Raw genomic sequence first — 26310 nt, 5'->3', positions numbered from 1 at the left:
GTGGGGATGCAGGGTTTTTGTTCTAGTAAGTCAACGGCACAACTAGGAGAGCTTAAAAAAAGCACCTTATAGTTGAAGACTCTTCTTTGAGTCATAAAAGTGCAATGGAATTATTAAGGAACTGTGCACTCTTTGGAGAGGTGGTTGGCAACTTGGAGACACCAGTTAGTCGTCTCTCTCAAACCCCTGTGATTTGTTCCTCTTATGTTGCACCTACCCCACATTTACAAGGAATATTCTTATGTTACTCAAGGTATCCAGAGTATTTTGTTATCAAGTCAACAGTATAATGTTTAGATTCTTGTGTCAGGTGAACTGTTGTCCTCAACGTTGGTATAATATATGTTCCCATAATTACCAAACTCTTCCCTTTCAATTGCTACCATGCTTTTGCACACACACGTACACACACACACAGAGGTCTGACTGTGCGTGACCCTTGGGGATGACCACTGCCTCCCCACTCAGGAGCCTGTCCGGCTCTCTGAGGCCAATGGAACCCCCCGCCCCTGTCGCCGTAACCCGATCCAGCCAGCCAGCAACGGCTCCAAAGCATCAATAATTAATTAGGGAACAGCTATTGCCCCCAAGGGGTCATAGAGCAAGAGTAGAGTGGGTGGGAGCAGGACAGGCTCCTACAGGAAGGAAGGGTAGTAATGATTTTGTTTAATAAGTAACACAAGCAGACTTTGTTCTTCTGCCATTAGAGAGCAACCTAAGGTATCAAAGCATCTGGCTAGGAACCACACACACCTTCACCACACCCGTCTCTCCAGAGCAGGGGAGAGCAGTGTGTTACAAGCTTTTAGGAACACCAGGGCAGCCTCTCCACAGTGGAAGAGTGTCAGTCGAGGTATTTGTTACAGCACTGCTGTGTGTGGTGTCAAACCGACAAGCACACCTCCTTAAGAAGCCTCCCAACACCTGCTCTACGCACGAGAGAGACAGAGAAAAAGCGAGAGAGCGAGGGAGAGAAAAGGCGAGAGAGGGGGCAAAAGAGACAGCAGCGCCTTGTGCACTCCAGATGAGAACTTGACAACTTTATTAGTCATTCCCACATTAAACAAATTCACCACAGACTGACACGGGGTGGGGGGCGCTAGGCCCTGAGGTGGCAGGAGCAAAGACTGATTTTACACTTTAAGCTTCATTCTCCACGCCTGCTTATTCAAGCCTCCAACTACGCCATCTGTCTAGATGCCTCTTTCTCTGTGCCGCTGACGGGCCTCACACACACGCACGCACGCTCACTCACACACACACAAGCACGTACACACACACACACATGTTCTCTCTCACTCACACTTACACATGCTCCTTCACACACTCAGGCACACATATGCCCAAATGCCCTTTTGCTCTCTTTCCTCCCCCCTCTCTCGACTTAACTGAGTGTCAGAGACACTAGACAACAGGAAAAACTCACGCTCTCTGTCTGTCTGTCTGTCTGTCTGTCTGTCTGTCTGTCTGTCTGTCTGTCTGTCTGTCTGTCTGTCTGTCTGTCTGTCTGTCTGTCTGTCTGTCTCGCCCTCTCTCTCTCACCCGCTCCCTCTCTCGCTCGCTCACCCGCTCTAACAAACACTATCTCCCTCTGTGTCCACAGTGGTGCCTCCTGGAAGCCCTGGCCCTATCACACGCCACGAGTCTTACGACAGCCTGACGTCGGACCACAGTGGACAGGAGGATGAGGAGTGGCTCTCACAGGTGAGACTAACACTGCCCAGCTGGCACCTTTTTGAGTGATAATTGAGTCAACATCATGAAACACACCAGCACTAACACGCCTGATTCAGGTAATCTAAAGGGCTGATGCTTAGTTACTGGTAGAGCAGGTTTATTAGTCCACCAGGAATGGATTGAGGAATCCTTCCAATATATAGAAATATCAAAGCATTTGCATCATCTGCACTTCACATGTCCTATGGTGGCTAGAGAGGGACAGTCACCCCTTCAAGAGCCTATTGCCCAGCATACTCTTTCTTTTCTCTCCTAAAGGACTTCTCCTTAGCAATAGCTGGTAGGGGGAGCCTTTTACGTCCCTTTGATATTTTAAGTGGAAATTGTGCACAAATATTCAATTTTAAAAGCCTGTCATACTAAATTAAATGAAGTGGCCTTTAACATATTGTAGACCACTTGGAAAATGAAGAATTACTAAAGTGTTAAAATTCAGCATTTTCACATCCTGAGACTTCTAGGAAGATTTTAACCCACTTAAACCCCAACCGTTGTAAAGCCCTAGTTATTTTGTTGCTTTGACAAAGTAATTTCTTAAGATTATTATTTATTTAATGTGATTAGTGATTCATTTTAAGGTATAAAACGATATGTGAACTGAACTCTCGTTTTTAATATGGTGCAAATATTCCTTTTTTAATATTTTTTTCAAAAGAAACATTGAACAGCTAATAATAGTCAAATCATAGTGTAAAAGCAGGTGAGCTGGTTTTACTATTTTGGGCAATTTTCTGTTGTTTTTTGGTGGAAATCTGAGTGTGTCGAACATGTTCAACCTGTTACCCACATATAGACAGGTTAGAAAAGCTTCCATTCCCCCTGTCACCAAGGGATTTATGGCTGATTTAAGATCAAATCTTCAACCTTGTTACGGTCAACCCTGTTACTTTATTTGGCACTTAATAGGCACAAGTTGGTCTTCATGACAGAATATTACAATTTTGTTTAAATAAAATGTGTTTTCTTTTCGCCAAGTTACACTACTGAAAGGGCACTCAATTGTTGAAACGACCCAGGAGCTAATAGGTGGATTTTGGACTAAGTGGCTCTTGACTGTTGGACTCCTTGTCTTTGTCCAGCAGTGCATGATGCCACTATTGAAATAAGATTACATTTTAATCTAATACCAAATAGTGGCCTTTTTGGCACTGAGTACTGCCGTGAGATGTGGTTTGGAGGGATATGTGGTTGGGATATGTAGCGTTACAGAGAGATAAGTTGTATGGTGATATGACCCCACTCTCTTCGGCTTGGTTAACCCTTCACTTCCTCATGTCTGAAGCCTGATCTCTGCAGGTAACCATCACATTTCCGCCATCAATCATTTCTGGCCATATATAATGGATTGGGGTAAATGTATCCCACTTAGTCTGTGGTTTCCTTGTGGTTAGTAGCTACTGATAGTGTTGCCGGGAGCCAAGCCAACTACCGTCTATCTACCATCTCCTGCACCAAAACTACTGACGCTTGGCTGGATTTACGCTTGCTCTGTGCTATTATTAGCCAGGTGAAGTCTTTGTAAATGGAAGTTGGCAGCCAGGCCACTAGGGGGAGTTGTGCTGTTTTGGTAAGGTACAGCTTCAAACTGCCAAGCAGTGATGGGGGACACGGCGTTATGGGGGACACGGTGTTATGGTGTTGTCTGTCAGACAAACTTGTTAAACCAAGGTTCTGACTTATTGCACTCAACAAAGTTATCACAAGACTTGGAGGCTGTGGCAGCGCTATCCTCAGGAAACAGCGCGGTGTATTTTCAACGACATTAATTCTGACACTTAATAGCTCCTGTAAATCATTGGATGAGGCTCCTCAACATGGCATCTCACTTGTCCTCCAGTTTATCCCAACACACTTACCTCGTCGCCTTTCAAATTCAAATCTGAAATGGCACTGGAAGACAGAACACTGGTCTTGATCCATTCTAGAGACAAGCCCTCTAAGGTCATGCTGTCAGTTGTGTTCTGTACAATAGTCTGGAGGATAAATAGTGAAACATGTATAGTATGATGATAATGGCTAGATTGAGTTAGAGCAGCGCTGTCTTGTGAATGTCATTAAATCAGATCCCTTCATTAGATTATCAGCAGTGTTCAGAATCAGATGGGTCTGCAGGTTTCTAATGCAACTCCACATTGAGACCTTTGGTGTGTGCCGTCCGTCTGGGCGCTGTATGTAGTGCGACTTAGGAGACATTACTTGTGTCCCAAATGGCCCCATATTCCCTTTATAGTGCATTACTTTTGACCAGGGCCCATAGAGGTCTGGTCAGAAGTAGTGCACTATTTAGGGAATAGGGGGCCATTTGGGACACCGTTTGTGCGTAATAGTGTAAGTGGCTCTCAGGTCCATCAGATGCCAACAATGCCTGAATCAACCCCACAGATTCCCCCTTATCCTCCTGGTTTCAATTCCCCTCCATCAAGTCATCAGGTCTGGCTCTGACGGTCTTGACACATTCTATTGGGTTAATGCAGTAGCTACCAAGCCTCTGGAGACTGGACTATAATTCTCTCCCTCCTCCACCTCCTGTGCTATACAATGACTTCATATCAGATGTCCCTGAGCTGTTATATCAACAGTCCTTTGGTGGTTCTGTGAGCTCTACACAACTCTGTGATAACTCGTATTGTCAGGCACAGTATGTGTCAGGACAGGGTGTGACAGACCGACAGGAGGGCAGAGACAAGGAGAGCTGGACATGACAGACAGATAGACAGGAGGGCAGAGACAAGGGGAGCTGGACATGACAGACAGATAGACAGGAGGGCAGAGACAAGGAGAGCTGGACATGACAGACAGATAGACAGGAGGGCAGAGACAAGGAGAGCTGGACATGACAGACAGATAGACAGGAGGGCAGAGACAAGGAGAGCTGGGCATGACAGACAGATAGACAGGAGGGCAGAGACAAGGAGAGCTGGGCATGACAGACAGATAGACAGGAGGGCAGAGACAAGGAGAGCTGGGCATGACAGACAGATAGACAGGAGGGCAGAGACAAGGAGAGCTGGGCATGACAGACAGATAGACAGGAGGGCAGAGACAAGGAGAGCTGGACATGACAGACAGATAGACAGGAGGGCAGAGACAAGGGGAGCTGGACATGACAGACAGATAGACAGGAGGGCAGAGACAAGGAGAGCTGGGCATGACAGACAGATAGACAGGAGGGCAGAGACAAGGAGAGCTGGGCATGACAGACAGATAGACAGGAGGGCAGAGACAAGGAGAGCTGGGCATGACAGACAGATAGACAGGAGGGCAGAGGAGGGGAGAGGGCAGCATCTGGCCCTGCGCCCCGACACTGATGAGAACCATAGCATCTGTTTATCTCTGGGGCTGGGCGACACTGATGGTGTTAACTGGCGAGTACACACACACTGAAATCCTCCTCCCTCCCCCTCTCTGTGGCCTAATTTACACAGCTGTGCCAGGCCACGTGTCACACACACACCACGGACGTATTACGAGACCCTAAGCTGTCACCCCTGTCTTGGCTCTTTCACTGCCAAATAGACATGAGAGAGGGAATGAGGGAGAGGGGGTGGGGGGATGGGGGAGAGGAGAGGGTGAGAGGGAATGGGGCAGAAGGGAGAGAGAATGAGGGAGAGGGAATAGGGGGAGAGGGCAGAGGGCGAGAGGGAATGGGGAAGAGGAGGAGTGGGGGAGAGTCAGAGGGGGAGAGGGAATAAGAAATTGGGAGTAAAAAGAGAAGGTGAAAGCTAGTTACAATTGTTGTGTCCTCTACTCATCTCCCGCATCCATCTAGTGTAACATTACTGACAAACATCTCTGGAGTCTGCCACTCTGTCATGTTAAGGCCCACCATGCCATCTCTCAGGGGGAAGACACTGCGGACAGCTGTTCCTGAGCCTTAACGGCCACGGTGGCATTTCTCAGAAATGATGACGCTAATGTGGCTCTGACGCTCGTCCTCTATTCCCGTTGCCACGGAAATCTGTCTCCCTCATTTCCTCTTCCCCTAACGCACACACCCGCCAGCTCATTGTGACTACAGCGTCTTGGCTCTGTGGACAACAGGCTTTAGTCTGACCGGTTTACATCTAGAACGGATGTGGACAACAGGCTTTAATCTGACCAGTTTACATCTAGAACGGATGTGGACAACAGGCTTTAGTCTGACCGGTTTACATCTAGAACGGATGTGGACAACAGGCTTTAGTCTGACCGGTTTACATCTAGAACGGATGTGGACAACAGGCTTTAGTCTGACCGGTTTACATCTAGAACGGATGTGGACAACAGGCTTTAGTCTGACAGGTTTACATCTAGAACGGATGTGGACAACAGGCTTTAGTCTGACCGGTTTACATCTAGAACGGATGTGGACAACAGTCTTTAGTCTGACCAATTTACATCTAGAACGGATGTGGACAACAGGCTTTAATCTGACCAGTTTACATCTAGAACGGATGTGGACAACAGGCTTTAGTCTGACCGGTTTACATCTAGAACGGATGTGGACAACAGGCTTTAGTCTGACCGGTTTACATCTAGAACGGATGTGGACAACAGGCTTTAGTCTGACCGGTTTACATCTAGAACGGATGTGGACAACAGGCTTTAGTCTGACCGGTTTACATCTAGAACGGATGTGGACAACAGGCTTTAGTCTGACCGGTTTACATCTAGAACGGATGTGGACAACAGGCTTTAATCTGACCGGTTTACATCTAGAACGGATGTGGACAACAGGCTTTAGTCTGACCGGTTTACATCTAGAACGGATGTGGACAACAGGCTTTAGTCTGACCGGTTTACATCTAGAACGGATGTGGACAGTGACGCTGTAGTAGTTATTTTATTTATCCCAAATAGGAAACTGGTTTTCAGCAGTTTGTACACAAACACAGTAGCAGTATTTTAGTTTAACTTAAGTGAAATAAGACAAAGGTAAACTACACTATTCCAGTGGTTTTATGTTGCTAGCATGCTAATGCTAACGTTATTGTCTGGCCCCTACCAGGTGGAGATAGTCACCCACACAGGGCCTCACCGTCGGCTGTGGATGGGTCCTCAGTTCCAGTTTAAGACCATTCACCCATCTGGTCAGACTACGGTCATCTCCTCCTCTTCCTCCGTGCTGCAGTCCCAGGGCCCCAGCGACATTCAACAGCCTCTGTTAGACTTCCACACTGATGACCTGGACCTACACAGTCTCAGGTAGGTGGACAATCATGCTGCCATAGTTGTATGTGACTTCTGCTATTTTGAACAGGTCTTGTCTTGCAAAAATAAGATTTTATCGCAATTATTCTATGATATATTATTAAATGTAGCATAACAGCAGTTAAATAAACACATACATAAGTAACTGTACATTTGTGTGTGTGTAGGATCCAGCCCGTGCGTTCTGAGCCGGTCAGCATGCCTGGTTCCTCTCGGCTGGTGGCTGAACGGAGGGGACAGGGGACGGTCATTGATATAGGATCGGGTAGGAACCATGCTACTATATACTATTCTATCTGTCTGTCTTGATATATGTATATATGTGGAATGAGACTGTGTACAGGTGTCTTCACCTTGTTCAGTACAGAAGGATGTCTGTACACACACACACACACACACACACACACACCACACACACACACACACACACCCCCCCCCGTAAATGCAAGACCCGTGACCTGTGTCAACTGTATTTTATTGATAATGATTGTAACATTATGACTGTGGCCTAGCGTACACCCCAGCCTTTGTTTTCCTCTTCAAACACACAGAACCACGTTAAACCACATAATGACCTACATGATAATCTACTGTGACTTTTCACAGTATCCAAGCTGGGGATAGTCCTAGTGATGACATAATCATAACCCTGCATTGGGATTGGCCTGATCTGTGTATTAGATTAGATTGATCTGCTTTAAAGATGGTCTCTTTTTACGTTTGGCCTTTCTTCATTCTGTTATGATGTTAGGGTTTAATCCAATCATGTTGAGATGAAAGCTGGCACGTACAGTTTTGTTCTCTAGGGGTTATTGCCGTTGTACTGATCTTGTGAGAATCCCAATTGGATTTAGTGCTATTTAAAAAATGTTGATGTCATTGTGAAGCCACCATTAGGATCAATGTGACTAGTATGATGTCCTGGTATTTCTGCTGTGTGTTTATTATGGTTTTATGACGCGGTGATAGTAAAGGCCTTGGATGTAGAAGGTACAGTAACCTAGCCCTGTTTGTTTTATTAACACTGCATCTTCGCTTGAAGCATGTTTTGACGAGGTATCTCACTCCCTTTCACCAAAAACCAAAATCATCTACAAAGTACATTCTTACCTGGTTTGAACCAGGAAGCCTTCCCCTCCCTCTCTCCTTGTTGTCTGGAGGACTGAAGGAGGAGAGGAGAAGAGACGAGAGGAGGTAGAAGGAGAAGAGAGGAGAGATGAGGAAGGTAGTGATGGTTATCAGTCTCTAGCCTGCCACCGGTGTGGCGCCTCTTCTTATCAGACACACATCGCTTTTGTCTTTCCTTCAAAAGGGCAAGTGTGTGTGTGTGTGTGTTTTAGCATGGATTAGTGCAGTGTGTGTGTGTGTGTGTGTGTGTGTGTGTGTGTGTGTGTGTGTGTGTGTTTTAGCATGGATTAGTGCAGTTTGTGTGTGTGTGTGTGTGTGTGTGTGTGTGTGTGTGTGTGTGTGTGTGTGTGTGTGTGTGTGTGTTTTAGCATGTGCAGTTTGTTAGTGCAGTTTGTGTGTGTGTGCAAGTTTTTTTGCAGCTAATGTAGCCAAAGTCCCAGCAACTTGTGATTGTATAAGTGCTTAGTGGCAGTAACATCAGTCATACAGTAAGTTCCACTGTAGAGACTCTTCCCGTCATTGGGACTCATAGACAGTCTCCCCAGTGTCTGGGATGTTATCTCTGTATATGCTGTATCCTACACTACACACTCTACTAAGACATTCCCCAGGGGCTTAGGATTGGGACACACACACACACACACACACACACACACACATCTTTATGGGCATGGAAGAGGGAAGTAGAAGCTCTACAGCCAATGTCTTTATTTTCCTCACTAAACAAAATCAATGGGACCTGCAGCCACCATTATCAATACTGTCTATCTGCTCCCCAAGAGTCACTATGAGGAGGAGGAAGCTGTGTGTGTGTGTGTGTGTTCCCTGTCGTAGACTGTCTATCTGCTCCCCAAGAGTCACTATGAGGAGGAGGAAGCTGTGTGTGTGTGTGTGTGTTCCCTGTCGTAGACTGTCTATCTGCTCCCCAAGAGTCACTATGAGGAGGAGGCAGCTGTGTGTGTGTGTGTGTGTTCCCTGTCGTAGACTGTCTATCTGCTCCCCAAGAGTCACTATGAGGAGGAGGAAGCTGTGTGTGTGTGTGTGTGTTCCCCTGTCGTAGACTACGAGTGCCCTGGTAGACAGGATCATTCTGTGGTACGGCGGAACCAAAGAAACGATGCTAGAGGACACAAACAAAGAGACAGAAAGGCTGTTCATCTTCTCTGTGCTGATAAGTCTCTGACAGGGATCACAGCGGCCCTACAGCCTGGATAGGTAGTTGTTTTGTTATGACTCACTGAAGAAAACACCCTGCTCCTGGTTCTGGAGAAAAACACTTTCTTTAGCCCCCCACTCGCACCGCTTGTGTGTTTTATCGGGAGCCAGGGATCTAACTAGTGTTGCTGCTTACGACAGAGCAGAGCACGTAGGGAGAGAGAAGATGCAGGCATGTTATGAGTTAGTTATCACAGGTGGGTGGGGGGACTTTGTGTGTCCTCTTGATAGGAGGAGCAGGAGAGATGCACGGCACCAAAGACATTTATTGAACACTACTGCCGTTAAGCATTAAAAAGTGTGTGTCTTTAGTCCATTAAAAGGAGACAGTTGGTCTTTCTGGTCTAATCAGTGTTGGATCAGCAGTTAACAGCCATTAGACACTTCCTGACACTCAGCATTATCACAGCTGGCATTGCTGCTGCCCCTCTCACTGATACCACTCATCACAACACCTGCACAGTGCAGCCCCTCAGTCACGTAGCGTCCAGGGCAGGGGGTCTCCCCAGCTGTTGTAGTAAGAGGTGGAGGGATAAAATGAATGGAGGGATGGAGGAATCGAAGGAAGGATGGCTGAGTCCCTTCATAGCTGAACGGTCCTAGGAAGGTAGACGGGCACCTGCGCACAGACAGACACAGACAGACACAGACAGACAGACAGACAGACAGACAGACAGACAGACACTGATCCTTAACCCTACACCCCACAATTACCTGAGCAGCCATAAAGGCCTCCTGTGTGTGGATAGATAGTGGTCACATTCACAACTCTACCATTATGCCATATGATCTCTTCCTTTAAGGAAATTGGGGGGAATATCTTTCTTTCATTACCCGTGACCTCACCCCCCCCATCTACCCTTCCTTTCCCCATCCCCATTCTTTCTCTCCTCCCATCAATGGGGTCCTTGTGTCCCCTCTGCTCTCTAAAGGTTTCACTTCTTCCGGCGACCTGGGGGTTGCCAGGACAATAAGTTGAGGTGGCACCGCCTGGGGCCACCAGTTCTAACAGAGACGTCTGTTTTGTCATCACACCCCTGTAATCAGCCAGTGAATGATACCATTCTTATAACCGCACCGCTTTGTCTGACAGAGAGAGAGAGAGAGAGCGAGCGAGAGAGAGAGGGTTAGAGAGAGAGGGAGGGTTAGAGAGAGAGAGGGAGGGTTAGAGAGAGAGAGAGAGAGAGGGAGGGTTAGAGAGAGGGTTAGAGAGAGAGGGAGGGTTAGAGAGAGGGTTAGAGAGAGAGGCAGGGTTAGAGAGAGAGGCAGGGTTGGAGAGAGAGGGAGGGTTGGAGAGAGAGGGAGGGTTGGAGAGAGAGAGAGGGAGGGTTAGAGAGAGAGGGAGGGTTAGAGAGAGAGAGGGAGAGGGAGGGTTAGAGAGAGAGAGGGGAGGGTTAGAGAGAGAGGCAGGGTTAGAGAGAGAGGCAGGGTTAGAGAGAGAGGGAGGGTTGGAGAGAGAGAGAGGGAGGGTTAGAGAGAGAGAGAGGGAGGGTTAGAGAGAGAGAGGGAGGGTTAGAGAGAGAGAGAGAGAGAGGGAGGGTTAGAGAGAGAGAGGGAGGGTTAGAGAGAGAGAGAGAGAGAGAGGGAGGGTTAGAGAGAGAGAGGGAGGGTTAGAGAGAGAGAGGGAGGGTTAGAGAGAGAGAGAGAGGGAGGGTTAGAGAGAGAGAGGGAGGGTTAGAGAGAGAGAGAGAGAGAGAGAGAGGGAGAGGAGGGTTAGAGAGAGAGGGAGGGTTGGAGAGAGAGGGAGGGTTAGAGAGAGAGGAGGGTTAGAGAGAGAGGGAGGGTTAGAGAGAGAGGGAGGGTTAGAGAGAGAGGGAGGGTTAGAGAGAGAGGGAGGGTTAGAGGGAGGGTTAGAGAGGGAGGGTTAGAGAGAGAGGCAGGGTTAGAGAGAGAGGGAGGGAGGGTTAGAGAGAGAGGGAGGGTTAGAGAGAGAGGGAGGGTTAGAGAGAGAGGCAGGGTTAGAGAGAGAGGGAGGGAGGGTTAGAGAGAGGGGGAGGGTTAGAGAGAGGGGGAGGGTTAGAGAGAGAGGGAGGGTTAGAGAGAGAGGGAGGGTTAGAGAGAGGGGGAGGGTTAGAGAGAGGGGGAGGGTTAGAGAGAGAGGGAGGGTTAGAGAGGGAGGGTTAGAGAGAGAGAGGGAGGGTTAGAGAGAGAGAGGGAGGGTTAGAGAGAGAGGGAGGGAGAGAGAGAGAGAGAGGGAGGGTTAGAGAGAGAGGGAGGGTTAGAGAGAGAGAGGCAGGGTTAGAGAGAGAGGCAGGGTTAGAGAGAGAGGGAGGGTTGGAGAGAGAGGGAGGGTTGGAGAGAGAGGGAGGGTTGGAGAGAGAGGGAGGGTTAGAGAGGGAGGGTTAGAGAGGGAGGGTTAGAGAGGGAGGGTTAGAGAGAGAGGGAGGGTTAGAGAGAGAGGGAGGGTTAGAGAGAGAGATGGAGAGGGAGGGTTAGAGAGGGAGGGTTAGAGAGAGAGAGAGAGAGGGAGGGTTAGAGAGAGAGAGCGGGAGGGTTAGAGAGAGAGAGAGAGGGAGGGTTAGAGAGAGAGAGAGAGAGAGAGAGAGAGGGAGGGTTAGAGAGAGAGGGAGGGTTAGAGAGAGAGGGAGGGTTAGAGAGAGAGGGAGGGTTAGAGAGAGAGGGAGGGTTAGAGAGAGAGGGAGGGTTAGAGAGAGAGAGGGAGGGTTAGAGAGAGAGGCAGGGTTAGAGAGAGAGGGAGGGTTAGAGAGAGAGAGGGAGGGTTAGAGAGAGAGGGAGGGTTAGAGAGAGAGGGAGGGAGAGAGAGGGAGAGGGAGGGTTAGAGAGAGAGGGAGGGTTGGAGAGAGAGGGTTGGAGAGAGAGAGGGAGGGTTGGAGAGAGAGAGGGAGGGTTAGAGAGAGAGGCAGGGTTAGAGAGAGAGAGGGAGGGTTAGAGAGAGAGAGGGAGGGTTAGAGAGAGAGGGAGGGTTAGAGAGAGAGGGAGGGAGAGAGAGGGAGAGGGAGGGTTAGAGAGAGAGGGAGGGTTGGAGAGAGAGAGGGAGGGTAGAGAGAGAGGCAGGGTTAGAGAGAGAGGGGGAGGGAGAGAGAGGGAGGGTTGAGAGAGAGAGGGAGGGTTAGAGAGAGAGAGGGAGGGTTAGAGAGAGAGGCAGGGTTAGAGAGAGAGGGAGGGAGAGAGAGAGAGAGGGTTGAGAGAGAGGGAGGGTTAGAGAGAGAGGGAGGGTTAGAGGAGAGAGAGGGAGAGGGAGGGTTAGAGAGAGAGGGAGGGTTAGGAGAGAGAGGGAGGGTTAGAGAGAGAGGGAGGGTTAGAGAGAGAGAGAGGGAGGGTTAGAGAGAGAGAGAGAGAGAGAGAGAGAGAGGGAGGGTTAGAGGCAGGGTTAGAGAGAGAGGGAGGGTTGGAGAGAGAGGGAGGGTTGGAGAGAGAGAGAGGGTTAGAGAGAGAGGGAGGGTTAGAGAGAGAGGGAGGGTTAGAGAGAGAGGGAGGGTTAGAGAGAGAGGGAGAGGAGAGGGAGGAGGGTTAGAGGAGAGGGTTAGAGAGAGAGGGAGGGTTGGAGAGAGAGGGAGGGTTAGAGAGGGAGGGAGAGAGAGGAGAGGGGAGGGTTAGAGAGAGGGTTAGAGAGAGAGGGAGGGTTAGAGAGAGAGGGAGGGTTAGAGAGAGAGAGGGAGGGTTAGAGAGAGAGGGAGGGTTAGAGAGAGGGAGGGTTAGAGAGAGAGGCAGGGTTAGAGAGAGAGGCAGGGTTAGAGAGAGAGGCGGGTTAGAGAGAGAGAGGGAGGGTTAGAGAGAGAGAGAGGGAGGGTTAGAGAGAGAGAGGGAGGGTTAGAGAGAGAGAGGAGGGTTAGAGAGAGAGAGGGAGGGTTAGAGAGAGAGAGGGAGGGTTAGAGAGAGAGGGAGGGTTGGAGAGAGAGGGAGGGTTAGAGAGAGAGGCAGGGTTAGAGAGAGAGGAGGGTTAGGAGAGAGAGAGGGTTAGAGAGAGAGGAGGGTTGAGAGGGGGGGTTGGAGAGAGAGGGAGGGTTGAGAGAGAGGGAGGGTTAGAGAGAGAGGGAGGGAGAGAGAGGGAGGGTTAGAGAGAGAGGGAGGGTTAGAGAGAGAGAGAAGGGAGGGTTAGAGAGAGAGGGGGAGGGTTAGAGAGAGAGAGAGAGAGAGAGAGAGAGAGGGGAGGGTTAGAGAGAGAGGGAGGGTTAGAGAGAGGGAGGGTTAGAGGGGGAGGGTTAGAGAGAGAGGGAGGGTTAGAGAGAGAGGGAGGGTTAGGAGAGGGAGGGTTAGAGAGAGAGGGAGGGTTGGAGAGAGGGAGGGTAGAGAGGGAGGGTTAGAGAGGGAGGGTTAGAGAGAGGGTAGAGAGGGGTTAGAGAGAGAGGGAGGGTTAGAGAGAGAGGGAGGGTTAGAGAGAGAGGGAGGGTTAGAGAGAGAGGAGGGGAGGGTTAGAGAGGAGGGTTAGAGAGAGAGAGAGAGAGGGAGGGTTAGAGAGAGAGAGAGGGAGGGTTAGAGAGAGAGAGGAGGGAGGGTTAGAGAGAGAGGGGGGTTAGAGAGAGAGGGGGGGAGGGTTAGAGAGAGAGGGAGAGGGAGGGTTAGAGAGAGAGTGAGAGGGAGGGTTGAGAGAGAGATGGCGGGTTAGAGAGAGAGGGAGGGTTTGAGAGAGAGAGAGAGAGGGTTAGAGAGAGAGGCGGGTTAGAGAGAGAGAGGGAGGGTTAGAGAGAGAGAGAGAGGGAGGGTTTGAGAGAGAGAGAGAGGGTTAGAGAGAGAGGGCGGGTTAGAGAGAGAGAGGGAGGGTTAGAGAGAGAGGGCGGGTTAGAGAGAGAGAGAGGAGGGAGGTTAGGAGAGGAGAGAGGGGGGTTAGAGGAGAGGGCGGGTTAGAGAGAGAGAGAGAGGGGGAGGGTTAGAGAGAGAGAGAGGGAGGGTTAGAGAGGGAGGGTTAGAGGAGAGAGAGGGGGGGTTAGAGAGAGGAGAGGGGGGAGGGTTAGAGAGAGAGAGAGAGGGAGGGTTAGAGAGAGAGGGTTAGAGAGGGAGAGGGGAGGTTAGAGAGAGAGGGAGGGTTAGAGAGGCTGAGGGAGGGTTAGAGTGACAGATGGGGAGGGTTGGAGAGAGAGGGTTAGAGACGGAGAGCGATCGAGAGGGGAAAGGGGGGTGAGAGAGAGAGAGACGCAGGCCTGGCTTTTCTATCCCTGCCGCTATCTCTCTCTCTCTCTCTCTCCCCCCCCCCCCCCCCCCCCCCCCCCCGTCCTTTTCTTCTTTTCTTTCTTCCTTTCCTTCCTGGGGAGATGACAGTAAATGGGTTTTGGTAGCTGCCTAGATTTATTGTTGCTGTGTGTGTGTGTGTGGGGGGTCTTTTTTTAAGACTTGAGGGAGATGGGCGGGGGAAGAGGTTGACCACATGTAAGGATTTATTGTGTGGGTGCATGAAATGGATGGATGTGGAAGCTGGAAGAGTGTGTGTATGACATTGGACATTGATTAGTGTGTTGTTGTGTTGGTGCACTTTTGAGCAGGAGGGATTGTGTGTGGGTGGGAGCTGTGCTGACCTCACTAAGATTGTTTGAGGTGCTGTGGCAGTGTACGCCATATGTTTTCCTGTGTGTGGGATATTTCTGTGTGTGTGTGTGTGTGTGTGTGTGTGTGTGTGTGCGCGGCCCTGTAATGCCAGGGGGCAGTGGATACTGACCAGCTGCTGTTTAGAGCAACTTTAAAAACACCAATGTGTCGGGCATCTGCTGTGTGTTCCCTGTTCAACCTGCACACTGTAGGGTGTGTGAGTGGAGGTATGAGGTTACATCTGCTGTGTGTTCCCTGTTCAACCTGCACACTGTAGGGTGTGTGAGTGGAGGTATGAGGTTACATCTGCTGTGTGTTCCCTGTTCAACCTGCACACTGTAGGGTGTGTGAGTGGAGGTATGAGGTTACATCTGCTGTGTGTTCCCTGTTCAACCTGCACACTGTAGGGTGTGTGAGTGGAGGTATGAGGTTACATCTGCTGTGTGTTCCCTGTTCAACCTGCACACTGTAGGGTGTGTGAGTGGAGGTATGAGGTTACATCTGCTGTGTGTTCCCTGTTCAACCTGCACACTGTAGGCTGTGTGAGTGGAGGTATGAGGTTACATCTGCTGTGTGTTCCCTGTTCAACCTGCACACTGTAGGCTGTGTGAGTGGAGGTATGAGGTTACATCTGCTGTGTGTTCCCTGTTCAACCTGCACACTGTAGGGTGTGTGAGTGGAGGTATGAGGTTACATCTGCTGTGTGTTCCCTGTTCAACCTGCACACTGTAGGGTGTGTGAGTGGAGGTATGAGGTTACATCTGCTAGGACACTCCAGACCCCTTTAAGTGTCTCTCTTAACTGTCATGTATCCATGGATATGTCTGTGTGTATATGTAGAAGGGGTGTCTGTGTGGGAGGGACACACACACACACACACACACACACACACACACACACACACACACACACACACACACACACACACACACACAGATGCCAATATACCCACACACCCTAAGCCTGCATGGCTGTGTGTGTAGTGTCAATTTGGGGACGACATGTCAGTTTGGAGACAATGCCATCCCTAAGTACACATGGCCTCAAACCAGCTGCAGAGTGCCGGCCTTTACCCTCCATGTAAGGCGCTGGGCTGTTGTGGGCACACCAGCGTGGATGGATGTGTTTCTATGGGTATAGACAGCCCAGGAACATTGTCTCTCCATCCCTTATGTCTCTCCAGGGGAGAAGTCCTTGTCATCATGGTTAACACGTCAACTAGACACCCAGCAAAGTTTGGGGACAACACTCACTTTCTCCTTCTCTCTTACCTTCCATTCCTATCACTTCATCCCTCCCTCTCTCTCCCCAGCATATGCCTCACACACTCTACCAGCCACCCCTCTCTCTACCCCTCTCCCACCCTCCCATCTCCCCCTCCTCTCCCTGACACTAACTCTCCCTGACAGTGTCTCCATTGCGGTGTGGGATAATCCACCTGGGCGGGGTGTTAAAGTAGGACCCAACCGGCCCTCTCGGCTCCATAATGGATCGATCCGGACGGCCCCACAGCCGGCTGCTGTAATGGTATTTTTTACACCTAGCTTTCGGAGGCTGAGCAGAGTAACGCTAATGCACGCTGCCGCACTCCAACACACTTCCTCCTTAAAAATGAATATGGATGGAAAATGAGAAAGCACTCACGACGAGGAGACGGAGCGAGAGAGAGATGGATAGAAAGAGAGAGATGGATAGAAAGAGAGAGATGGATAGAAAGAGAGAGATGGACAGAAAGAGAGAGATGGATAGAAAGAGAGAGATGGAAGAGAGAGAGATGGATAGAAAGAGAGATGGATAGAAAGAGAGAGATGGATAGAAAGAGAGAGATGGATAGAAAGAGAGAGATGGACAGAAAGAGAGAGATGGACAGAAAGAGAGAGATGGACAGAAAGAGAGAGATGGATAGAAAGAGAGAGATGGATAGAAAGAGAGAGATGGATAGAAAGAGAGAGATGGATAGAAAGAGAGAGATGAGAGAGATGGATAGAAAGAGAGATGGATAGAAAGAGAGAGATGGATAGAAAGAGAGAGATGGATAGAAAGAGAGAGATGGATAGAAAGAGAGAGATGGATAGAAAGAGAGAGATGGATAGAAAGAGAGAGATGGATAGAAAGAGAGAGATGGATAGAAAGAGAGAGATGGATAGAAAGAGAGAGATGGATAGAAAGAGAGAGATGGATAGAAAGAGAGAGATGGATAGAAAGAGAGAGATGGATAGAAAGAGAGAGATGGATAGAAAGAGAGAGATGGATAGAAAGAGAGAGATGGATAGAAAGAGAGAGATGGATAGAAAGAGAGAGATGGATAGAAAGAGAGAGATGGACAGAAAGAGAGAGATGGATAGAAAGAGAGAGATGGATAGAAAGAGAGAGATGGATAGAAAGAGAGAGATGGAGAGAAAGAGAGAGATGGACAGAAAGAGAGAGATGGACAGAAAGAGAGAGATGGATAGAAAGAGAGAGATGGATAGAAAGAGAGAGATGGATAGAAAGAGAGAGATGGATAGAAAGAGAGAGATGGATAGAAAGAGAGGGTTTCTTTGTCACTCATTTTGTCCTAGTTTCTCGCCGTCTTTCTTTCTATTTCCATCTGGAAAATCTAAAATGTTCTGTTCAGTCCTGTTGAAGTTAGAATGTGGGGGAACATCGCCCCACCTAAGTAATTGGAGGGGAAACTTTGCTATTTCACAAAGCCCAAATGGCACACAATGGTTGTTTTGTAATTATTTTGATCTCCTTATGGTTTTGTCCCTGTGTGGGTGGAGTTGTGGAATTGAAATTAGGAGCTGTTGAGGGATTGGCCGGGCTGGAGGGTTGAAAGGGCATTACCATGGTTTCCAATGGCATAGGGGAAGTCAGTGTCATAGAATGGTCAGGTGAAGACTGCCTACCCCCTCATCTTTCTTCCCTCAACCCCTCTCCTGTCTTCTCTGCCATGTCTTTCTCTCTCTCCCTTCCTCCCCTGGTCGGTCAATCCTAGGCCTCAGTATCCAGGTGTGGAGGTGCTGCAGGTCATTTCCTCTGCAGGTGTGTGTGTGATGTTAGATGATATCTGCTCACCTGGTCCACTCCAGCCACAGAGGCAGTCTTTGTGTATTCATTGTAGTGGGCAACACACACACCCCTCCAGCCAAGTCATCTTCCAGCTCCCTCCTCACCTGTACATTAGGTCCCATGCCTGTTTTACTGGAGTGTGTTTCCAATCACCGGTGGAACGTGAAAAATGTCCGCTTGGGGATTCCACCCTGGCTTCCTGTGTGTGGCCATAGGTAGAGAATGATGAAGAGAAAGAAATAAAGAGAGAGAGACAGCGAAAGTACATGCTCCTTCAGAGTCAGCCTCATCAGCAGTAGCGTCATCTCTAGGAAAACATAAAAGAGGGAGGAAAAGATAGAAAGCGAGAGGGAGTGACAGAACGTCAACCTCTCTGATGTGATGTCCACTGGTTCTGTCAGCGCCTCTGCTGCTTCCTAGCGTCTTCACTGTCGGCCCAAAACCAACCTGACACTTTTCTTAGTGAGCTCTTTCGTTGTCCTTTTCTTCTGTCTTGAATTTGTAGTAAAATGCAGTTGTGTGTTGTCTGTGTGTCATGAGGTTTTATATGTTTGTAAAAGTGCAGAAAGTGCACGTTTATGCAGGTATACTGCAAGTGTCTATTTTTGCATGTGTTTGTTTTTTGTATTTTGCTGTCCATTGCTGTCTGTTTGCCCTCTCCCTCTTTCCTTCCTGTCTCTCGCTGTCTCCCTCTGTCCTCCCTGTCTCTCTTTCCTCTCTCTCTCTCTCTCTCTCTCCCTCTCCCTCCCTCCTCTTTTGTTATCAGTATTGCAGGAAGCTCAAGTTATCACATTCCAGCAGCACACAGCTTAAGTAAGAACTATTAATTTGACGACAGCAGCATAGGACCAGATGTGAACGTCTCTCTCTTTTGATTTGAACTCTTTCCCAGATCCTTATCAATCTAATTTAGCCCTCATTGTCTCGGAGGAGGGGAAAGAGGAGGAGGAGGAGAGAGAGAGAGAGGCTGTCAAACATCAGGCCATACACATGTTCATAGGCCAGCCTTTTCCCTGGGCTTCATTTTTGGTTACCTCTTACTTTGTGATTTGTGTAATAATAGGAGAAATTGTTCTATTAATATTCATCTGTGTTTTTGTTTAGTGTGAGTGTGCATTCCCTTACCCATTTTTCCTTATATATAATACACACACGCACGCACGCACGCACACACACACCCTAGTGCTTAACACCATCAAAATGAATTCATAAGTTCAGCTCTCCCTAGGCTACAAGGTGTTGGCCGAGTGCACTGAGCTCAGCTCTCTCCAATATGCCTCAAAATAACCCAGACCAGCCGGCTTATGAAGCGCACATACACAAACACATACCGTGTGTGTTTCATTTCATACACACAGGCTGTACTCCCCTCATGTGAGAGCGGAAATGTATTCAGAACCAATAAACACACAAAGAACCCCCCTCCCCATACATACACACTGACACACAGTTTTGTCACACACACAAACTCCCTCCTGAGAACATGTGTTTTCAATGAAGGCTATAAGGCTGTGAGGCCTGCTCAGACTATATGAAGTCATGTATACTGCCAAACTTCCCTGCACATACTGCTTATATTAATGCCTCGGTATGGAGTGGGGAGATGTGGGTATTGTGTGTGCTTGTAGCATGTGTTTTTGCATATACTGTAAGCATACCGGAATCACTGTTTGTGTGTGTGTGGATGTGTGCGCTGTTGTGTGTGTATGTGGAGTGCTTTATTTCCCTCAGCCCTGTAGTCCATAAGAGTAGGTTCAGCAGTCAACACTAGATCTGCTCTGTGTTGCCCTGCTCCTATTAAAACTAACCCTTTGATCTGGCCTATACACAACCCACCACTGGGAGGGGGGGGGGGGGGTGTGTGTGTGTGTGTGTGTGTGTGTGTGTGTGTGTGTGTGTGTGTGTGTGTGTGTGTGTGTGTGTGTGTGTGTGTGTGTGTGTGTGTGTGTGTGTGTGTGTGTGTGTGTGTGTGTGAGTGTGAACAGTGAGCACTGCCCCATGGGGGTTACAAACACACTTAATGCAATTATCCAGCAGCAGAGATGAGGGTGAGAGACAGGAGGCGCCGGGAAGGTGCCTGGCTGTGAAGCGTGTGTATTTTCTCTAGCAGCTAGTCCTGGCATTTCCACTAGCCCTGTGAAAGTCTCCTCACCCCCTAGTGTTCCCACTCTCTCATCTCCTAATTGGGGCTTCCCTGTGCGTGTGTGCGCATGTATTTTTGCTCCGAGTGCTGATATAACAAGCACCCCAAACCCTCAAGGTCCCCATTACCCCCTATGTCATTCTTACAGCCTCTGGGAGTAAGAGGCTACTGTAGCTAACTACTCCATTAAAGCCTATGGCAGAAAGAGCTAGGCTAGCTAACTGAGTAGCCTCTGACCAGCCCTCTGGTCAGCGCTACATAATTCACTAAATGAGCATCACACGGGCTAGTGTCTGAGCTTCACAGCACACATCAATCACACATAGCACAGGGGCCAGTCACAGTAAGTGCATCAAGGTTTCGACTTGCTGCTGCTAATTGTGTCCCATCTCCTTGTATTCATGGTTTGGGGCAAGAGACGACTTGGGATCCTAACTTGAGATGCTGAAGTTCAAATCATATGAACGTTGCATTTACCAGCTCACTAGTTAGGATCCATCTTTTTGGACTGGGTGTATTAGTAATATGAGTGAAGACCTTTCAGTCCGTGTGTTAAACTGACCCCAGGACAGATTCCCAGAGCAGCAGCTTTGTAGTAAAGCCTAATAAACACACAGTACCTAATGAAGCATCTCAACTCATTTAGACAAATTAGGAACACATGTTGTCCTCTTGTAGACACACAGTCCTCCTCTAGTACTTTATTTTGCGTTTTCTCCCCTTTTTTCCTGTAATCCAGTTAGTATAGCTAACCCAAACACAGTCCTGTGTTTAGACACTCAGTCTGAGACAGTCCACAGCTTGGGAAAAGCCCTGGCCAGACCAGGAAAACTGGGAAAACCAGGATACAATTTGGCACTTATGGAGCCTAAACGATTTCCTCCTTCTCTTCCTGGCCAGTCGCTCTGCTCCTAATGTTTTACTGGGAAAACCAAAAGGAACCACTTGGAACGCTCAAAATTGCATCCGGGAAAATGTTTATGTAACACACACACACTTTTTCTGTCAAATGAGTGATTATCCGTGTAACCTTGAACTCTAACAGTAAACAGTGTTCTCTTTTCTCAGTCATTAGTGGTCTTAGGGAGGCTACACTGTTGGCATGGCTGAGCTCTATGTCACTAGTTTCCTATTTGGCAGGGGTAAGGTGAATACTCTGTTAAAGTAAATCCTATGCTGTAAAGTTGAGTCTCAAGTGACCCTAGAGAAAAGAGCAGACACATAATGTACACACACACACATAGCACGTACACACGCCAGCCCCCCCACCCTGACCCATTGATGTAAACACTGTGCCCCACTAATTATTTTATTTTGGCGTCTCGTGCAAATTGACTTTAGTCGCCCTCTGGCATTTTAATGTTGTCGGCTGGGTAACATGAGCCTCTTTTTCCCGCAGAAACTATGGCAGCCAAGGTATTTGAAGTCCCCTCCACCTCACCATGAATTACTGAGATATTAGTTAGAAGAAGCAGAGAGTCGTCCAGGGATATGCTGTAGGAGTGGATTTAAATGAGGAAGCGATAAGACATCAGACAGTTCTGCTGCCGTTGACTCGTTTCCATCCAGGACCTGGTCACAGTACCAGAGTCCTGCTAAAGTTACATTGCCCCTGTAAAATCAATGTTACTGAGTTACAAACAAGCCTTAAAGCAAGGAATTAACTAGGTGAATAATCTAATGTCTGAAGCATTAGGTTGTAAAGTATTTTAATAAGACTGACATAAACTAATGCTGATAAATTAGGTGAACTGATGGTGAGACATTTCTGGCTTTACTTTTTCTCTCTATTCTTCTCTTTCTAGTCTTTACTTGACTTCTCTCTCACAGTTGTGAATTTTTAGCCTGCTTTCCTTTTTTTACTTTTGCAAACCCCCCTGGCCCTAGTTATCATTCAAATGATAGAAGGAAGCCTTTCAGTATGGTGTCAGTCAGTAAGTCGGTCACCTCTCATAGTAGGAAATAGCCTCTACTGTAGAGCAGCTGTGTAGCACTGGGCTGTTTTCTCCCGTCGCTGATTCATCTGTTCTAACTATTCCCAGGAGGAGAGAGGTGTTGGGTAACTTACTGTAACAGGGAGAGATGGAGGAAGGGGAGTCGTGGGAATGTGGAGGAATGACTCGACTTTTGTTTTCTTTAAACGGCTCGTTCGCACATCGGACTTCACAGGCAGGGGCACATCGGACTTCACAGGCAGGAGCACATCACAGACTTCACAGGCAGGAGCACATCACAGACTTCACAGGCAGGAGCACATCACAGACTTCACAGGCAGGAGCACATCACAGACTTCACAGGCAGGAGCACATCACAGACTTCACAGGCAGGAGCACATCACAGACTTCACAGGCAGGAGCACATCACAGACTTCACAGGCAGGAGCACATCACAGACTTCACAGGCAGGAGCACATCACAGACTTCACAGGCAGGAGCACATCACAGACTTCACAGGCAGGAGCACATCACAGACTTCACAGGCAGGAGCACATCACAGACTTCACAGGCAGGAGCACATCACAGACTTCACAGGCAGGAGCACATCACAGACTTCACAGGCAGGAGCACATCACAGACTTCACAGGCAGGAGCACATCACAGACTTCACAGGCAGGAGCACATCACAGACTTCACAGGCAGGAGCACATCACAGACTTCACAGGCAGGAGCACATCACAGACTTCACAGGCAGGAGCACATCACAGACTTCACAGGCAGGAGCACATCACAGACTTCACAGGCAGGAGCAATTTGTCCTTTCTTTTTCTTTCTGTTCTTCTTCCTCTCCTGGTTTTGAATCGTTTGGCAGCTGGGCCAGAGTTACAGTCCTGTTGCGTGCGTGCGTGCGTGCGTGCGTGCGTGCGTGCGTGCGTGCGTGCGTGTGTGTGTGTGTGTGTGTGTGTGACTTCACTTCTGTCTACACACTCTCCAGCCTCTGGACCTTGACAATTCCCTAGAGGAAAAGCTTGGCCCCTCTTCTCTTTTTTTGTGGCGTCTATCTCTCTGCAGTCTATCTCTCTCTCTCCATCAGACATCTGGAAACAGGCATGTTTGCAGTCGACAACCCCTGCACTTTGACTTGAGTATGTTATCTGGTAAAAGTGTGCATGTGTGTCAGAGTAGGCCTACCATAGCTCAAGTACTCTGTGTGCATGTGTGCGTGCGTGTGCGTGCATGTGTGTTTTTCTTGGTCCAGTTTGGCTCAGTTGGTAGAGCATAGTGCTTGCAACGCCAGGGTTGTGGGTCCAGTGTTGCTCAGTTGGTAGAGCATAGTGCTTGCAACACCAGGGTTGTGGGTTCCATTCCCACAAGGGACCAGTATGAAAAAGAATTGAAATGTATGCACTCACTACGATAAGTTGCTCTGGATAAGAGCATCTGCTAAATGACAAACATGTAAATGTGTTTGTTCATGCATCTGTGTATGTGTTTACATACAGTGGGGCAAAAAAGTATTTAGTCAGCCACCAATTGTGCAAGTTCTCCCACTTAAAACGATTAGAGAGGCCTGTAATTTTCATCATTTTTAATGAATTTATTTGCAAATTATGGTGGAAAATAAGTATTTGGTCACCTACAAACAAGCAAGATTTCTGGCTCTCACAGACCTGTAACTTCTTTAAGAGGCTCCTCTGTCCTCCACTCGTTACCTGTATTAATGGCACCTGTTTGAACTTGTTATCAGTATAAAAGACACCTGTCCACAACCTCAAACAGTCACACTCCAAACTCCACTATGGCCAAGACCAAAGAGCTGTCAAAGGACACCAGAAACAAAATTGTAGACCTGCACCAGGCTGGGAAGACTGAATCTGCAATAGGTAAGCAGCTTGCTTTGAAGAAATCAACTGTGGGAGCAATTATTAGGAAATGGAAGACATACAAGACCACTGATAATCTCCCTCGATCTGGGGCTCCACGCAAGATCTCATCCCGTGGGGTCAAAATTATCACAAGAATGGTGAGCAAAAATCCAGAACCACACGGGGGGACCTAGTGAATGACCTGCAGAGAGCTGGGACCAAAGTAACAAAGTCTACCATCAGTAACACACTACGACGCCAGGGACTCAAATCCTGCAGTGCTAGACGTGTCCCCCTGCTTAAGCCAGTACATGTCCAGGCCCGTCTGAAGTTTGCTAGAGAGCATTTGGATGATCCAGAAGAGGATTGGGAGAATGTCATATGGTCAGATGAAACCAAAATATAACTTTTTGGTAAAAACTCAACTCGTCGTGTTTGGAGGACAAAGAATGCTGAGTTGCATCCAAAGAACACCATACCTACTGTGAAGCATGGGGGTGGAAACATCATGCTTTGGGGCTGTTTTTCTGCAAAGGGACCAGGAAGACTGATCCGTGTAAAGGAAAGAATGAATGGGGCCATGTATCGTGAGATTTTGAGTGAAAACCTCCTTCCATCAGTAAGGGCATTGAAGATGAAACGTGGCTGGGTCTTTCAGCATGACAATGATCCCAAACACACCACCCGGGCAACGAAGGAGTGGCTTCGTAAGAAGCATTTCAAGGTCCTGGAGTGGCCTAACCAGTCTCCAGATCTCAACCCCATAGAAAATCTTTGGAGGGAGTTGAAAGTCCGTGTTTCCCAGCGACAGCCCCAAAACATCACTGCTCTAGAGGAGATCTGCATGGAGGAATGGGCCAAAATACCAGCAACAGTGTGTGAAAACCTTGTGAAGACTTACAGAAAACGTTTGACTTGTGTCATTGCCAACAAAGGGTATATAACAAAGTATTGAGATAAACTTTTGTTATTGACCAAATACTTATTTTCCACCATAATTTGCAAATAAATTCATAAAAAATCGTACAATGTGATTTTCTGGATTTTCTTTTCTCATTTTGTCTGTCATAGTTGAAGTGTACCTATGATGAAAATTACAGGCCTCTCTCATCTTTTTAAGTGGGAGAACTTGCACAATTGGTGGCTGACTAAATACTTTTTTGCCCCACTGTATGTGTGTGTGTGCTTTCCTTCAAGGTATACTGAGGGGTCAATAAGTGATTTCTGATGTTGTCTGGTCTAAACACATGTTTAGAAGCAGGGCAGACCAGAGCCCACTGGACGTTTGGCAACCATTAACACACTTCCTCAGTCAGTTCCGGAGGCAGCTCTCTGAGGACCACAGAAAAGGGGAGGGGGGTGTGTGTCTTGTTCTTTATCCCTATCCCTGAGTAGCTAAGCAGAATTCATAGACGGGCACATTTCCCTCATACACTTGCCAACGCTCTTCAAAAACATATCATGTATCACCCTCACATATTCCCAAAGAATGTTCCATCAACTAAAGACTGTCAGCTCCCCGGGCCCAGCCACACTCAGCTCCCCGGGCCCAGCCACACTCAGCTCCCCGGGCCCAGCCACACTCAGCTCCCCGGGCCCAGCCACACTCAGCTCCCCGGGCCCAGCCACCTGAGGGCCCTGGCCGGCCGGCAGGAAATGAAAGGATCATTTTGTTTGGGGCGAGATGAGTGGATGGAGGGTGAGAGGGAGTGATGCTCCTAGGCTTGACACAAACACCCCAACCTCCAACAAGAGATGGAGGGAAGGGTGAAAGAGAGAGAGAGAGAAACAAATTGAGAAAGAATGAAAGAGCAAGATTAAGTGGGCGGCAGGTAGCTTAGTGGTTAGAATATTGAACCACTAACACAAAGGTTGCTGGTTCAAATCCCTGAGCCGACAAAGCTCTGTCAATGTGCCCTTGAGCTAGTCACTTAACCCTAATTGCTCCTGTAAGTCTCTCTGGATAAGAGCGTCTGCTAAATGACTAAACATTAAATGTAAGTGTTATTTGCAAGACGTTCCAAACGTGTGTGGGACGGAGTTGACTTAGAACCTGTTGGGGTGTGAGATAAATCTATTTTAACACTTTTGTCGGATTGGAATAAGTAGTTTGTGTATACTATGTTCCTGCCACAGTTATAAAAGGTGACCAACCATGCCTGACTATATGTCCAAATGACTGGCCCAATGTCCTCTCACCTTGTCTTCTGGTTTCCCTTCCCTCCTCCACCCCACTAGGCTCTCTACAGTAGCTCTGTGAGCCTTTTTACACACAACTGGGTTAAACCTAGCAGATAGTGTATTGTAGGTGTTGAAGGGACCAGTGTTTCTGAGTGTGAATGCTTTGTCAGTCAGGGTTAGTTTCAGGTGAGGTGCTGCCTGGTTGCTTTGTGTTTTTTGCGTTTTTTTGTTGAGGTGTGTGTTTGTGTGAGAAATGTAGGTGCTATCTGTCTATTGTGTGAAACACCTCTCTCTACAGAGCGCTCGTCCCCGTGGCGAAGTGACTTGGTGTCGTTCAGAGACACACAGCAGGGAGAGCTGGGTAATCTGCCTCAACAGC

At 48.3% G+C, this 26310-nt stretch overlaps 1 protein-coding gene across 5 annotated transcripts in view; it reads left to right on the top strand.

The window, feature by feature from the left end:
- The window catches only part of LOC106581027 (BCAS3 microtubule associated cell migration factor), a 339535-nt gene that overhangs the window by 143810 nt on the left and 169415 nt on the right, over window positions 1–26310 (top strand). For all 5 annotated transcript variants that reach the window (XM_014162693.3, XM_045703733.2, XM_045703732.2 and 2 more), the window contains 3 exons: window positions 1604–1704; window positions 6725–6921; window positions 7095–7192. In XM_014162693.3, the coding sequence (XP_014018168.2) occupies window positions 1604–1704; window positions 6725–6921; window positions 7095–7192 (396 nt within the window). The remainder of the gene's footprint in view (window positions 1–1603; window positions 1705–6724; window positions 6922–7094; window positions 7193–26310) is intronic.

Source organism: Salmo salar, chromosome 20, assembly GCF_965601325.2.
Source record: "Salmo salar chromosome 20, fSalSal1, whole genome shotgun sequence".
Taxonomy (NCBI): Eukaryota; Metazoa; Chordata; class Actinopteri; order Salmoniformes; family Salmonidae; genus Salmo; species Salmo salar.
The sequence above is the reverse complement of the archived record's forward strand: the minus strand, read 5'-3'. Positions and strand labels throughout refer to the sequence as shown.